General features: G+C 46.1%; 2 protein-coding genes across 3 annotated transcripts in view; both read left to right on the plus strand.

The window, feature by feature from the left end:
- The window catches only part of GABRA5 (gamma-aminobutyric acid type A receptor subunit alpha5), a 55,994-nt gene extending 51,679 nt beyond the window's left edge, over positions 1-4,315 (plus strand). Inside the window, exons 7-9 of the mRNA XM_065627323.1 lie at positions 1,438-1,590; positions 3,001-3,212; positions 4,013-4,315. Coding sequence (XP_065483395.1) covers positions 1,438-1,590; positions 3,001-3,212; positions 4,013-4,315 — 668 coding nt within the window. The remainder of the gene's footprint in view (positions 1-1,437; positions 1,591-3,000; positions 3,213-4,012) is intronic.
- Positions 4,316-14,326: 10,011 nt separating this feature from the next.
- Positions 14,327-15,118, plus strand: part of GABRG3 (gamma-aminobutyric acid type A receptor subunit gamma3) — a 337,652-nt gene continuing 336,860 nt past the window's right edge. For both annotated transcript variants that reach the window (XM_065646287.1, XM_065646279.1), the window contains exon 1: positions 14,327-14,418. In XM_065646287.1, the coding sequence (XP_065502359.1) occupies positions 14,366-14,418 (53 nt within the window). In that variant the 5' untranslated portion in view covers positions 14,327-14,365. The remainder of the gene's footprint in view (positions 14,419-15,118) is intronic.

Raw genomic sequence — 15,118 nt, forward strand, 5'->3', positions numbered from 1 at the left:
ACTTAGAAATAATCTGCCAAATCTAACTGCTTAGCAATTCTGGCTGCAGCTCAACTCGGGCTATTCACTCAAGGCAGAATCAGTCTGTTACGTATTTTCCTTTTGTGGCTGGTCTATAGAGACTAACAGTCAAGTCTTGCAACAGACATTATAGCTACATCGTTTTATTCTTGGAGGACAATATATCTTTCAGAACAGGCATTACTCTGATTCATCAGTACCCAGCTGAATGATGCATGCTTTTAAATTAATTTGATATCAATATGAGTGGAAATCTGTTAGGGCTTAAAGGAGTTGGTTGGGTTTTTTTCCTTAGATTTTGGGTTTTATTCTTACATTTTGTTTTTACTCTTATTTTTCCAAGGCAAATAGTAGCCTGTTTTTAGCTAGAAAGATTTTGGCTTTGTGGAACAGTTACCATCAATGAATAGCCTTCAGTAACAACTATATGGTTTTACAGGAACAGTCTGAAAGAACCAATTAAGTTTTTATTTTTTCTGAAACATTAGGGAAGGTGACAGCTGGTCTGTCGATTTTGCAGTGCATTTTTTTTTAGGCTTTTATTGAAATTCAGAGGACCTGACAAAAGCCAGATTAAGGCAATGCTGTGCATTTGGCATATAAAAAAGACATGGAATTTAGCACTGCTGTGGCAGCTTTCAATGAATTCTCCATGCAGGCAGTACAATATTCATTCCACAACTGAACAAGACATGGCACAACATCTATCTAGAACCAGATTTTCTTTCCAAGGGCTAAGGTGTACCAAATTCTAGGACAACTGCATGCACTAGAAGGATTTTTCTTTTTTTTTCTGGAGGAGCGATTTTATGGGTTTGTGTACTGAGCTCAACACGACCTCCCAGGACCCATATGCAAAGCTGCAGTTCTTGCAGCACCAACACTAGGACAGGCAGTCCCTGAAGTGCGGTGCAGGAGTGTCTGGACGTGTTCTCATTCTTGAAAACTGATGGCTTGGCAGTAACAGTTGCCCTAATGAGATTAAGTCCTGCAGCTAAATCAGGTTTCTAAGAGTAGATAGACTTAATTGTTGCTCTGGTAAGACAATTTGTAGGACTAAGTCAAAAACAGGCAGCACTCAGGCACTGCCAGCAACCCAGATTTTTGAAGCCTGTGAACATCAAGATGTGCCAGGTGCATAAAGGGACCTCAGCTTTTCAGTGCAGTAGGAGCAGTCAGTTGTTGTCTTGTGCTTTTGGGACTGACTGTGAAGACTAACAGGATCTAGCAGCACCTCTGTCTCAAGTCCTGGTTTTCCACAGTGTAGAAATCCAGACATTTTTCATGCAATTAAGAATGTCTGAGTAGTATCCTCATATGAGGGGGGGGGCGGGGCGGGATGGAACTGGCCTCCTTAAGTCCCTCAATGAGTAAGCTTCCCTTATTTTACCCACATGCACATCTTTCTCCTTCTAGGCGAATATACTATTATGACAGCCCACTTTCACCTGAAAAGAAAAATTGGTTATTTTGTCATCCAGACGTACCTTCCTTGCATCATGACTGTGATCTTATCACAAGTGTCATTTTGGCTAAACAGAGAGTCTGTCCCTGCTAGAACAGTTTTTGGTGAGTATCCCCTTTTCTCCCAGCACACGAGATGGGACAATCTGGCTTGTGGAAGTGATTTGCTGTAACAAAACCACAGTGCACTAATGCTTATTTCTGCATGAGATGTTCTAGATGTTCCATTGTTCTCTTCCAGTTTAAACTCAAAATCCATTTAAAAACACTGTCTGGGCTTGTTTTATAAAGTTATGCCACAAATTTCTCAAGAGTTGATTATGTGAAAGTTAAGGACAGAAGAATCAGATTAGTGTGATTTGTGTTTTGTTTGTTTGTTTTTTTCCACTTGGGTAAAATACTGGATGGTTTAGAACAAAAACCCATACATATTATCATATTTAGTGTATACTCTAGCTAAGCATTTGAAACACATCGAACTTCAAGATATTTTGTTTATCTGTGTTTTAAGATGTTTATCTGTGTTTTAAGATATTTATCAGGGAAAACCACGTAGAGGTTAATTAGTGACAATTATCTCTATTACCATCAAACAAATTAATATGATTTTGCATTTAGAAAATGTATATTTACTACAGAAGTTGTCATGGAAAAATCATTCGGGGTCTTTTAAGCTACTGATTTATCACTAGAAGTTTGAAGAAAATAAACAGTCTTAAGTGAAGAATAATGAAATACGAAATTTTCACTAGATAAAAAATGAGGCAAGCAGGAACAGTTTATTAGATAAAACTTTATTCAGCTGTTCTTAAAAGAATAATTCTTCTGTACAAACCTACTGAAATCAGTCGACAGCTTTGATCAAAAAGCAGTTCGGTGAACTGTATGGGGAAAATACAGGTACCAGCATCATTTTGTCGACTGGGGGTACCCATTCTAGGTTTACAAAGCTATGACTGAGTTGGGGACATCCTTCCACAGATGAAAATAGTGGCAGCTCTGTCATTTACTGGCCTATGGGAAAGGAGGTGCTACAGTCAAGGAAATCAATGACAGCCAACAATTTTGCATATAAAATCTCCATGTGAAAAAAAATAAAATCAGTAATCCCACTTTATTATGGCAGCTACTGCTAAATGGGTTGCTCACTGATTTTGTAATGTGCCACTTCACATTCTATACGTACCATGCATCAGTGTACAGGGATAAAATACCAGTAAGCTTTTGGTTTATGTAACACCTGGGTTTGTGTTACCCTTAAAAATACTTATTTAGATACATGACAACGAGAGATAACCAGAACACCACAGAAGCAAACACCAGAGGGCAGAGGCTTGCACTTTTTCTTGGTGAGCAAAGTATCTTACGTTTTCAGACCATAATATGCAAACACTGACTGAGTCTGTGTGGCCTTCTTAGGTCTTGTGCTGAATTGAGGCCTGCTCATAACCCATCAGGGATCTCATAAGTGCTTCCAAACTGATCTCTGCCTAATTTTTTTTTCCTTCTTTACAGGAGTAACAACAGTCCTCACCATGACCACCTTAAGTATCAGTGCCCGTAACTCTTTGCCAAAAGTGGCCTACGCTACTGCGATGGACTGGTTTATAGCTGTCTGCTATGCCTTTGTATTTTCTGCATTGATTGAATTTGCAACAGTCAACTATTTTACCAAGAGGAGTTGGGCATGGGATGGCAAAAAAGCCCTGGAAGCAGCTAAAATCAAGGTGCTTACCTTACATGTTTTTAACACCTAGAATAAAAAGTGGGTACTCAGCATAGTTCAAGCTACTGAATAGACAATTTTCAGCTTCTTTGTGAAAAAGGTATTTGACTACCTGATGACATACTTTCACCTTCCTATAGAGGAATAGTGGCAAGGAAATAAGCTGCCTTCTCTTCATGGAGATAGACTATCAGTCTCTACCATCTGTATGGAGTGGACTGTTTTCAGACGGATATAAGGCATGGGATTTCAGTGACCAGCCTTCTGATAATCACAGATCTATACCATGAAACATACCTCCGCGGAGCATTCTCTATGCACTCTCTCAGATAAATGACAAAGCTCACATTGAGCTCCGTGAGCCAGGGTCCCACCACAGTATCCCAAATAAAAAAGAGATGAAAGAGCAGGAAGCCGGCAGGGGCAATGAGCCCTTCGCCACGCTCCTTGTTGCAGCCAGGAGAGTGACGTTTGTGTCTCGGCAGCTGCCCACGGAGCAGCAACCTCTGCAGGTGCTGAACCATGTTGCCCTCACAAAAGAAGCTGCTAATGCACATTCCAGGTGGGATCCGGGTCCATTCGGCTGCTCTTAGCTTTCTTTCTCTGGCATCAGGGAAAGTTTAGCCTGAGTAAGGCTATAAAACTGAGGCAGGAACAGCTGTTTGTGAGTCAAGGTCAGAATAGCTAACAGGCATTTGTTAGCATGATTGATTACGGTGCTTAAATTTTTGGGTTAATATCTTGAGAATGCATTTCCACTTTCTGTACCTGCAGTCTAATGATTTGTTCTTTACGCTGCAGAAAAAAGAGCGTGATTTGCTAGGAAATAAATCAACTAATACTTACAGCACTGGGAAGATGACCCCCGCACCAAACATGCCAAAGGACTCAGCCCCATCTGTCATCTCAAATGCTGCATCTGCTCCAGTGAAGTCTGCAGAAGAAAAGCCCGCTGAAAGCAAAAAGACTTACAACAGCATCAGTAAGATTGACAAAATGTCCCGGATAATTTTTCCAGTGCTGTTTGGAACTTTTAACTTAGTGTACTGGGCCACATATTTAAATAGGGAGCCTGTTATTAAAGGTGCCAATTCTCCAAAATAAACCGAAGGACTCTTAAAGCCACATGTGAGCCATACTTACAAAGCAGATGCTACCAAGGAAAATTTGAGATCCAGATGACTTTCTACATTTGGGCAATATTCTTCAGGAAGTTTTTTGCATGTTTAATAATATGTACAAATAATATTGCCTTGATTGTTTCTACATGTAACCTCAGATGTTTCAGAGACTATTATATTACTTACAGCAACAGATCTTTGTAAGAGATCAGAAGACATTGAACATGGCTTCTTTGCTGCTGAGTATCTTGCATTGATAGTTTACAAATAAAATAAGTTATATTTTTTAACTGTTCAAGTGTACTACATATCGTGTTTTTTATACTTCAGATGTACAGTCATACAAATGTAGGCTTAACCTATATTTTACAGAAGAGCTCCACTATTGTCATCTGATAAGTTACTGAGTAACGCCAGTTGTAAATGTGCCAAATTACTAAGCATAGGGCTATATTTGAGTACCTTTACTGGTTATACGTAGTGCATTACTTCACAGATAAAACTCTCCAGCCCAATTTTCATTGGAAGTTAATACAATACAGTAAATCCTAATGGGGCTATGCTGCGTTTTCACTGCTTGAGCCTCTAGCTTGCAATGAAGTAACATAGGGAGCAGAATGCTACTTGTGTAAATAAAGGTGGTGAAATCTTGCCCTTAAAAGAAAATATGCGATTTGTTTGGATTTTGCATTCCAAGGAATTTTCTCAAATGATTCTCAGTATTTATTCTAAAAATTAGAGATATATTGCATGAAATGAACATAGGTTAGGAACATACTTGTACAAATAAAACTTTTAACAACAGCTGTAGGCATTTTTAATTAGGGTAAAGTAAACGATGCTTGGATATTTTCCCAAGAAGAAGATTGTGTTACATTAGCAGAGATTAACAGGAAAGAATTACAGTAATTCTGCAATCATTATTACTTGTTTCCCACAGTGAAAAACAATCAGCCAACACCAAGAAGTGTGATCAGAAAAAAAGATGTGCTTCATGACAGCAAGGTGTTTCAGTGACAATATTGACAGAAAGGTCTTTGTACTGTCCATCTGAAACTTTTCTATAAAAAACACCTTGCTGCTGCCAATGTGTTTTGCTTTCACAATGAATGAGAAAATGCAATCCGAGTTTTCAGCTCTTTCCTCTTGGCATCCTTTCCTTGTTCCAGAAGCTTTTGTAATTTGATCTTAATGTTTAAATAAAAAATGCATTCAACATTTGATTGTACGATGTCATTCTTACACTGGTTATCCTTTTAGAGAGACCAATCACCACAAGAGCTGAAAGAATTAACTGCACAGCACACATGCATGCACTCGATCATGTGTGTACATTGCGCATCCTCACTGTTGCCCAGAAAGGTACATACTGAGTGAATACGGTGAATTGGGATGTTTCAGAATTAGGTGCTATTTTGCTATGGAACATCAGCCCCATGTTCTGCTCAAGGCAGAGAGTTCGTGCTTCACTTTGAGGTGAGGGTCTGGTCCAGGACTGAGGGGCTGTCTAGGCTTCTTGTGTATCTTCTCTTTGTCACTTTCATTCCTAAACATTGCCAACAAAAAAATCTCACACATCTATTCCTTTTTACAGCTTCTTGTTTCATGCTGTGGAATTACAAGTTTTCAGTTCTCAGTGACCACAGGGAAGCCACAGGACTGAGCAGGTGAATGGAAGCTGAGTGAAGAGGAGCAAGGGGGGAGACAGGCCCATCTATTAGTTAGAATGTTATCCTGAGCCAAGGTGAGGATTTGGATCTCTGTTTTCATGTAGGCTTCCCATGTGACTTGGAGCAGCCACACACCTCCTTGTTTGTCATTTCTTAGTTTTTAAAAGTGCGATAATGGTATTTTAATGCAATGAATCCAGGTTTTTGGGGATCAAAAACAGTGAAAATTTGCAGAGCCGACTGGATGGCAAATCTTCCTACAGCTCTACGGCTATGTACTGCATCCAGCTCTGGAGCCCTCAGTAAACGGAAGACATGGACCTGTAGGAAAGGGTCCAGAGGAGGCCACAAAAATTGCGGCTGAGAGTTGGGGTTGTTCAGTCTAGCGAAGAGAAGGTTCTGGGGACACCTTTTTGTGGCCTTTCAGTACTTAAAAGGGGCCTATAAGAAGGATCAGAACAGACTTTTTAGCATGGCCTGTTATGATCGGACAAGGGGCAATGGTTTTAAACTAGAATTCAGGCTAGACGTGCAGAAGAAATTTTTTACACTGAGGGTGGTGAAACACTGGCCCAGGCTGCCCAGAGAGATGGTAGATGCCCCATCCCTGGAGACATTCCAGGCCAGGCTGGACGGGGCTCTGAGCAACCTGATCTGGTTGAAGATGTCCCTGCTCATTGCAGGGGGGTGGACTAGATGACCTTTGAAGGTCCCTTCCAACCCAAACTATTCTATGATTCTATTTGTTTTCTTGCATGTAGGTTATTCCCACAAAAAGATGGGAGACAGCAAGATCTCCTCACCAAGTGCAGCAGGGATGCAGTGCAGAGAATTTCACACATACTGCATTGGGCATCCCCAGTGATTCACTCACTGAGCACCTCCAAAACAGCTAAAACACCTGGCAGCTGGCAGAGGAGAGAAAATCTTTCCACATGTGCAAGACAGACCCTCTCAGCTGCAGCCTCTTCTACCTCTTCCTACGGCCACAGAGATGTACCATGAATGAAGTACTGGGCTTCTGGAGGTTGAACATCCAGTCAGGGAGAGGTGAGCCTAATCTGCTGCCAGGACCAGCAAACACAACAACCACTCTTAGTCAGGATGTGGACACTTGGGGAACTTTTCTTCTAACCTTTTGATGTGAATGTACATTCCTCCTGTGGCAAGGCAAAGTGATCATGAAATGAGCGTTGTGGTAGGATCCTGCTGTTAATCACTGAGGGAGGCTGCCTGCAGCCCTACGGATCAGTGTTTGCTCGCTGTCCTCAACTCTTTTGCTGTGGTTGATGATGACAGGGCATACCATTGACACTCATGGCAGATGGATGTGTGCTGGGTATCACATCCGGACAAGGCTTCTTCCTAGGAATCAGTTTACCAACAGCTGGCTATTTCTAGTCTCACCAGAATGACAGATTAGATGTAACTCTTGCAACATCAGTGACACAGCACAATGCACCAAACTAATCTTACTCGGCTAGCTGTCTGAGGATGGTGGGTGGGCTGATGAAGATGAATCAAGAAATAGTCCGTGTGCTGACTTGCTTTTTTTTTGGTCCCATGTGTACACATGCTACCATGGTTTTGGCAGGTATGAATCAGCGCCTGTAAGGTCAATTCTCTTGCTAGCCATTCTTGTAGCCTACAGGTGGTAAAGACTCAAACTTTTTTATCACACATCATTATTATAATATTTGCAATTGCAAAGTTGGATTCTATTCAATACAAACACTACTTAACACTTCTTCCCCTCAGATAACAGGCATATAAGTTACACAAAAAAGATGGTGGTTTCAGCTTTGCTTTTTCCATGGGAAGATTAGGTATTTGTATGGTTTTAAAATAAAAACAGTTACTGAATAGCAATGTTCCAAATATTAAGGAACTAAGGGGACATTTACTGACCGAAGCCAGGTTCTGCAGGTTTAAGTTCAGTCTGGAGCATGGGATTTTCGCTCAGTTCTGTAAATAGGTACAGACTATATCAGGTTCCTGAGATGCTGATTGCTAGAGACTAGGGGAGTACTTGGAAAGAGTATCATATATGCATCTTCTGTTCCTCTTATTCTTCAAAAAAAACCATCTGCTTCTGGCCACTTTCAGATGAAGGGTACTGTGCTATCCAGACCTTTGTCCTGACCCCATACTAGCTACTCAACATACTTTGTTCTGCAAGAGAAGCCTGGAGTGCAGGAGTGACCCTTAGGCCACGGAGTACTTGTGAAAGTGGCACCAGAGTGCTTCAGGGACAGTATGGAGGCTGTATTTACTATGCTGTTGAAAACTATGAGCGATCCACAAACTTCCAGAGGATACCATGCATGGGAAAAAAAGACGTTTGAATACACAGGAATCCCAAAACAAGAATGAGAAAGAATCACAAGAAGTTGCTTTTCATTTTCCTTAAACTTCCATGAAAAGCCTCCAGTGTAAGGCTTTTCTCTACACAAAAGGGAAACTCAGAGCTATCTTTACAGCATCTTCTCCAGAGCCATTCTGTTTGCCCTGGAGGGCTTTCTGTGGTTGTTTTATTTGCTTATGACCAAGTTTGACTCTTACCCTGAAGGGCTGAGCATAACTTTCTGTTCTCTATTGCAGGACTCAGTGCCAAGACCTCTAAATCTGACCAGTTTTACTTACATGAAAAGGCTCCTTGTTTCCACTGAATATGGAACTACCTGGAAACAGTGGAGTGGTATGGTTGCAGGATCAGGTCCTTCGCTTTACTTTGGTAAACAATTTATTGGATTTTACCTGATGTGTAGAAGACTTAATAATTACCTTCCAAAGGTATGTGACACCACAGACATTTTATACATAAATCACTTCCAGTCATATTGTCACTTTCTGTGTTTGACAGTAAAGGCAGAAAATAATGAGAGTTTATTCTGTTATCACGGATTTGCTAAACCAGGTTGAAGTTTCCTGAAGAAACCATCTACCTTATGTTTCTCAGAGAATCCCACACACTGCTAATCCTTGCTGAGAACTGCAATGATAGAAGAAGTAGACACCTCCCAGCACGTGGTCCTGCCTCAGCAGTAGGTGTTGTCCCATAGTTTGGGAGATGCTTCAACAAGCTCATCAGTTCCAGGCTGGAATACTTAAATGCCACTGCCTCACACTACACAACACTTAACAATTTAAATCTCTCTGCAGTCAGTGGAACTGTTTGTGTGGGAGACCATTACTCATCGATGGCATCTGAACTGTGGGAGATGGGAGCATTTCCCAGATCCTGGCTCAAAGTAAACACCTTGGCCTTGGCTTGCTCCAGGCTGGGGCTGTATCTGGATGTGCATCAACCTCCTCTGGTTTCCCCTGGAAGGACCTTGGGCCTTCAGGAATGGGGTGAGCCATGTCACTGTCCCCAGTACGGGGGAGCTGGGACCTTGTGGGGCACATCTACTTGACAGCTTAGTCATGGTGAAAGACAGTAATAAATAGAAATTGTTAGTCATGGGGTTTTTCCTGTATGCTTTCATGAAAAAAAAAAAAGAGTTGAAAAGTGAATTATTATACAACAATTCAGCACTGGAGAGTAAGTGCATGCAGTTCTACTGCCAAATTTCCTCACTTGCACCCATTAAGAATGAAAGAACAAGTCAAAAACAATGGAAAAGGGTTTTATTTCTGATATTTGAGCTGTGCCAGCTTACTCCAAGGATGAATTTAGGCAACAATATATTTTCTAAAGCTTAACCCTCTTCTGTTATCTTGATTTACATTCTGCTTTTTTTTTTCTACATGGAATATGCCCCTTGTGGAATAACTAAACATATTTGTACAAAACTAAGAAATGATTTTATGAAGTAATCTTGTCTTTCAAAAATTCTTGCTGAAAGTATAAATTAAACTTTCAAGAAAATGGAATGAAACTGCTTTGCTATTCAGTTTATGCAGACAAGATGAATGTAGCACTTGCACAGCTATTTCTTTTTTAAATCTGAAGATAATGTTCTTTGTAATAAGGATATATGTCCCCTAACACCCTTGCTCCTCAAATTGGAATTGACGCTGAAATGTTCAGAAAAACCTAAATTATTCTAAAGGAGTGTTTGATCAAATTGCTCGAATTCCTTCTGGCTTTTTATATGTTGTTGTGTCACTACAAACACTTACATATGGCCATTGCATGGTGACATTCTCAGATGACATCCTCACCTTACCAGTTTTGCTTCTTCTGCTGTTTTATTATGGACATTTGTTCAATTTTGAAAAAGACAGAAAGAATGGAATTTAGATTTTATGAAGCCCAAAGGATTTCTGAAGGATTCTCCTAGGATTCCCACTAATTTAGACTCAATGATAAGTGTCCCATTCTGTACTGCATTATTTGCCTTTTCATTGTCATCCTCAAAAGCAATTATCACTTCTCACAGTCATCACGTCTTAAAAGTTGCTGTTTAAATTGGCCCTGGCTAAAAACAAAGCGAAAAGGAAATTAAAGCATGTTGATTGAAGATACCAACCCATTTCAGTTAGATGAATTTGAAGAGTTTTTGAGAAATACAGAGAGTTTGCAATGCAGCAGTCCAACAATGATAGGTTGCATATGTAGGTGGGAAAAATCGATGTAGCACATACAGGACAAAAAATACTGCTTAGCTTAATAACAAACGCTGGGACCAGCCACTCACAACAGCCTTGGCTTCAGTGGATCTGAGCTCAGTTCCTCCTTCACTGCAGGCTGGTGTTACTGGTGTTCTCAGAACAACTGCTGAGGGGTCCACCTGGCACCAGCAGTCCACGTCTGCCCTCAGTGCCCATGGTTCTGCCAACAAGCGTACACAAAGCTGCTGAAGAGCTGCAACACGGCCCATTTTATTGTGCTAGAGAATATAAACATTTTAGTATAATTACAGGGTATGATAAAATGTTATTTTGTTAAAACGTGCTGAATAATCATGATCCTTACCTGAAAACACAATTTGAAAATGTAAGGCAGAGTGTGTGCTTAAGAGAAAAGCGTGTGTATGAAGACAAAAAGTAGAAATGACTGAAGGGTGAAGTATAATAAAGAGTGGTGCTAAAGTATTTCTTTGGCATTAATACATAACCCACTGCGGACAACAGAAGGAAGAAAATCTTAAAACATCACCTGTCCTTACAGCCTGAGGAGAAGGAGGCAATAACTAATGAACCATAAAGCTCCACTCGAGCCTTGGGGCTTGCTGTCACGCTGCAAGTGAAGAACGGAGTAGTCAGCCTAACACTGTGAGGGTTTTCCCGGACGGCTGGGTGACTCGATGGCCACACACTGACAGCACCGGTGGCAGCACACGCTCACCGAAAAGCGGTAACCGAGTGCTCCGCCGCTGGCTGGAGGCGGAGGGAGACACAAAACCCTGACCCGCCCCGTCCTCCCGCGCTTCCCGGAGCCGCCGCCAGAGGACCCCGCCGCCGCGGCAGGAGGCGGCGAGGGCGGGCCGGGGCTGGTGGGCAGCGGGAGAGGTGGAGCGGCGCCGGGCGGAGCCGCCGCTGCGGAGAAGCCACCCCCGGCCGAGAGGAGAGGGGGCCGGGGGTCCCCTCAGCCCAGGGCTGCTGAGAGCCCGGTTCCCTGTCCGGAGAGACGGCGCTGGACCCGGGCTCGCCATGTCCCTTTGCAAATCGCTGCCGGTGTGTCTCTGGGTATTTTTGCCACGGTACCCTCGGCCTACTTATGCCGCCCACCCGGGCGGTGGCAGAGGGGAGGCGGCTCCTGCCGCGACCCGGCCGCCCCCGCCTTAAACCGGTTCCGGCAGAGCACCCCCGGCCAGGGTAGCCGCAGCCCGCTCCGCCCGGGACGGCGGCGACAGCCGCTGCAGCATCTCCCCAGCAGTTTGCCGGGCTCCCCGGTAGGGGCGCCGGGGTCGGGATAGGCTCTTACTTATTCGACTTGAGTGTCTGTGTGTGAATACACGTATTTTTATACGTGCGGCCAGCGCGGGGGTAGCCGGCGAAACCCCGCTCTGTGCGGAGGGCGCTTCCCGTCCTTGATGTCCAAACATGCAGGCGCTGCCAGCCGGGACGCGGGTATCGCGACTTCGGAGCTCCCAGTGATGTTTCCATAAGCATCATCCACCAGAAAACATTCGAGTGCCTGGAAACGCTCTTGCCGGCAGCGAGCTGCGGTGCAGCAGTGCCGGCGGCAGCGCGGAACCCGGTGCCGCCAGGACTCCCCGGCACTGGCACTGGCGGCTACCCCGCTCGCCCCGTCCCGCCTCCCGCACACCCCACAGCGCCTGTGCTTCTGCAAACTTCACCTCGGCGGATCAGCCTGCTCCTTAACCAGGGGAAAGGAGCACTTCCACGCAGCGATGTCTGGTGAAATCCGGGCAGCCCCTGAGCTCCTGCCGCCCCTCACCTTCCCTTTGATGTTCCGGCCGTTATTTTCTCAAGGCAGCGGGCGGTCTGGAGTCCACATGTATTTCTCTGCTGGCGACGGAAAAGAGCGCAAGTCTTGTTATAAGTGATTATTAGCAATTCACAGTAACTGCAATTAGCCGAAATCAACAGGAAAGAACTGCTCTATAATCTAGTAAAGAAACGTTTAGGTTGAGGAAAAAGTAAAGTACATGACTGGGAATTAATTGCCTGGCTCTCAGCGGATTTTCCCTAAGCTGTCTCATTCCTTCAGTAAATAACTTCAGGAACAGAACTCTCTCTAGCCAGCTCTTCTAGGCATCATGTAGGAGTTATTTTAAAAGCAAGATTGCATCTTCCAGCATAACTTTTTTTTTCAATGTAATGTCATAATTAAAAAAGACTCCCTCAGAACTTGCAGATTATGTCTAAGGGAGAAGGAAGCAAAGATATATGCTTCCGAGGTTTCTGATCAGAGTAAAACGATCAATCCTTGTACCTCTAGCACAGCTTTGTCTTTCCAGATTACCATTATGTAAGTGAAATTTTGTAATTTCTAATTCTGAAAGCATAAGGTAATGTTCCTATTACCATGACGCCTGGTGCAAAGCTGCACGCACCTGGAGAGAGTTGAAGTCGCTAAAAATCACGTCTCTGCTGTTCTTGGTGCAGTAGAAAGACACGTAATGTCCAGATCCAAAATATTTCTGCCCTGACTACACTTGACTGCCGTCACATTTCCGGGTTCTGGCAGCAGAAAATCCTCATTTATTCTAATGTACCCAATATACACATAAATCCATGTAGCTCGGTCTTCTACCGTATCTCTCTCTTCTCTATGTATACTTTCTACACGTGTACTTTATACATATACATGTCTATCCATGCATTCTTACAGTGCCTGTAAACTTATGTATACATACAGCTAGATACAGAGGCATATATAAACACACTGCGTTGTGCATGCTCGTCTGTCTGTGGAAGACTGTACTGTTAGTCCCTCTCTCTAGCCGCACTGATTACATGGATCTGCGTCTATGTGTACATCGGAATGCCTGTGGTTCCGACTACCTGGAGACCAGAAGCAGCACCGACTCCGCTCGCTCCGTCTGAAGAGAGCACCACCCTCGGGGCCTCATTTGGCAAGTGAGTGAGAGGTTTAAGGGTAGGAGCAACCCCCAAAAGAGCGAGGGGAAGCGGCCGCCGCAGCCCCCTCGGAGCCTTCCCCTCGTAGGCATCGGGCTGGTGATGGCGAGGAGAAATCCCCGCTTGCGGCTGGCGTCTGACTGCGGCTGCCGAGTTTGCTGCTCCCCCTCTCCTGTGTGCGTGTGTACGCCCGCCAGGGCGGGTGCAGGGTTCACTTCCCGGCTCCCCTCCCTGTCGGCGAGGCGGGTACCTGTTGGGCAGGGAGTGGGGGCGAGGTGCTCCCCGATGCGGGGCGGCCCCCGCCAGCCGGTGCCGCGCTACAGGGTTGGCCGCGGGCGAGGCGCTCCGCGGCGGACGCGAAGTGCGCCCCTTCCCCCTGCCCCAGCCCGCCCTCCGCCCGGCCCGGCCCACCCCGCCCCGCTGCACCCGCGGCCCGGCCGGGCCCGGGCTCCGCCGCGCTGTGCACAGCCCGGGGGGCATGGCCAGCGCCAGCCGGGGGAGCGGGAGGGGACGCGCCGCTGCTCCCGGCAACTGATTGCAAGAAGGGGGAAGCGCGGCAGCTCGGTGCCCGCTGAGCACCTGTCAGACCGTGGAGCCTGATTTATACCTGGCCCTGGCAGCCTCTCCGCTGGGGATATCCCCCTCGTCCCACTTTTTTTTTTTTCTTTTCCTTCCTTCTTTTTCGCCTCCCCCCTCCCTTCCTGGAGCGGTGTGAAAGGGGGTATTTTCTTCAGGGTATAAAGCTGAGAATACGGAGGAAGAGAAGCTCAGAGCTTCACCTCATTGCCTCATTCTCCCTTTCATGTGAACATCCTGCAACATTTCCTTCATCCTGCCGCACCTCTCACCTGGCCGGCGCTGCCCAGATCATGTCCGCTAAGCTCCTGCCGGTTTTCTTCCTCCTCTCAGTGTTTCACGCCTGGTAAGTCTGCACTTCCCTCGCCTCCCCCCACCCACCCCGTCTTCTCTCCTCCTCGCATCGGGGCTTGGGGGCTGGAGTCCCGCTCGCCGGAGTTTGCAAAATAGTCGGCGCCCGGGAAGGACAGAGAGCTCTTTCTCCCCACTCCCCCGCGCTGTGCCGGGGCTTTATTCCCAAACGCGGCTTCCCCCGCTCCCTCCCCGGGACCCGCCCGGCTCCCCGGACAGTTGCGGCCCCGCTGCCGGAGCTGCCGGTGCGGTGGCCCCGCTGCTGTTCCTCCCGGACCCGCGTACAGCCGGAGGTCGCCCGCAGGGGCTCTGTCCCGAGCCGGCCCGGCAGAAAGTTTTCCCGCTCCGGCGGCTGCCAGGGCCGGGCACCCAGCGGGACGGCGACTGGCTCTGCTCGGGCTTCCCTTACGGCAGCGGGCGGCCAGCAGCCCCGGCTTCTCTCCGCGCCCCGTCCCCCCGGGCTCCGCGGACGGGGTCGGCGGCAGGAGGGAGAGGTGGCAGCCGCGGGAAGCAAGAGCCCAGCGGCCGGGACCAGCTGTGGGTGCCGGCGGGTGCGCTGGTGCCGGAGGGGGGCGGCGGCTTCTGCCGTTCACCGCCGCGCCTGCAGCGTTGACTGCCGCGGAGGGTGGCCGGGAGGGGCGCTTGTGGCGAGCCGGGCCAGGGAACCCCCGGTACCTGCCTCAGGGGCTGGAAGG

Source organism: Caloenas nicobarica, chromosome 1 (assembly GCF_036013445.1).
Source record: "Caloenas nicobarica isolate bCalNic1 chromosome 1, bCalNic1.hap1, whole genome shotgun sequence".
NCBI lineage: Eukaryota > Metazoa > Chordata > Aves > Columbiformes > Columbidae > Caloenas > Caloenas nicobarica.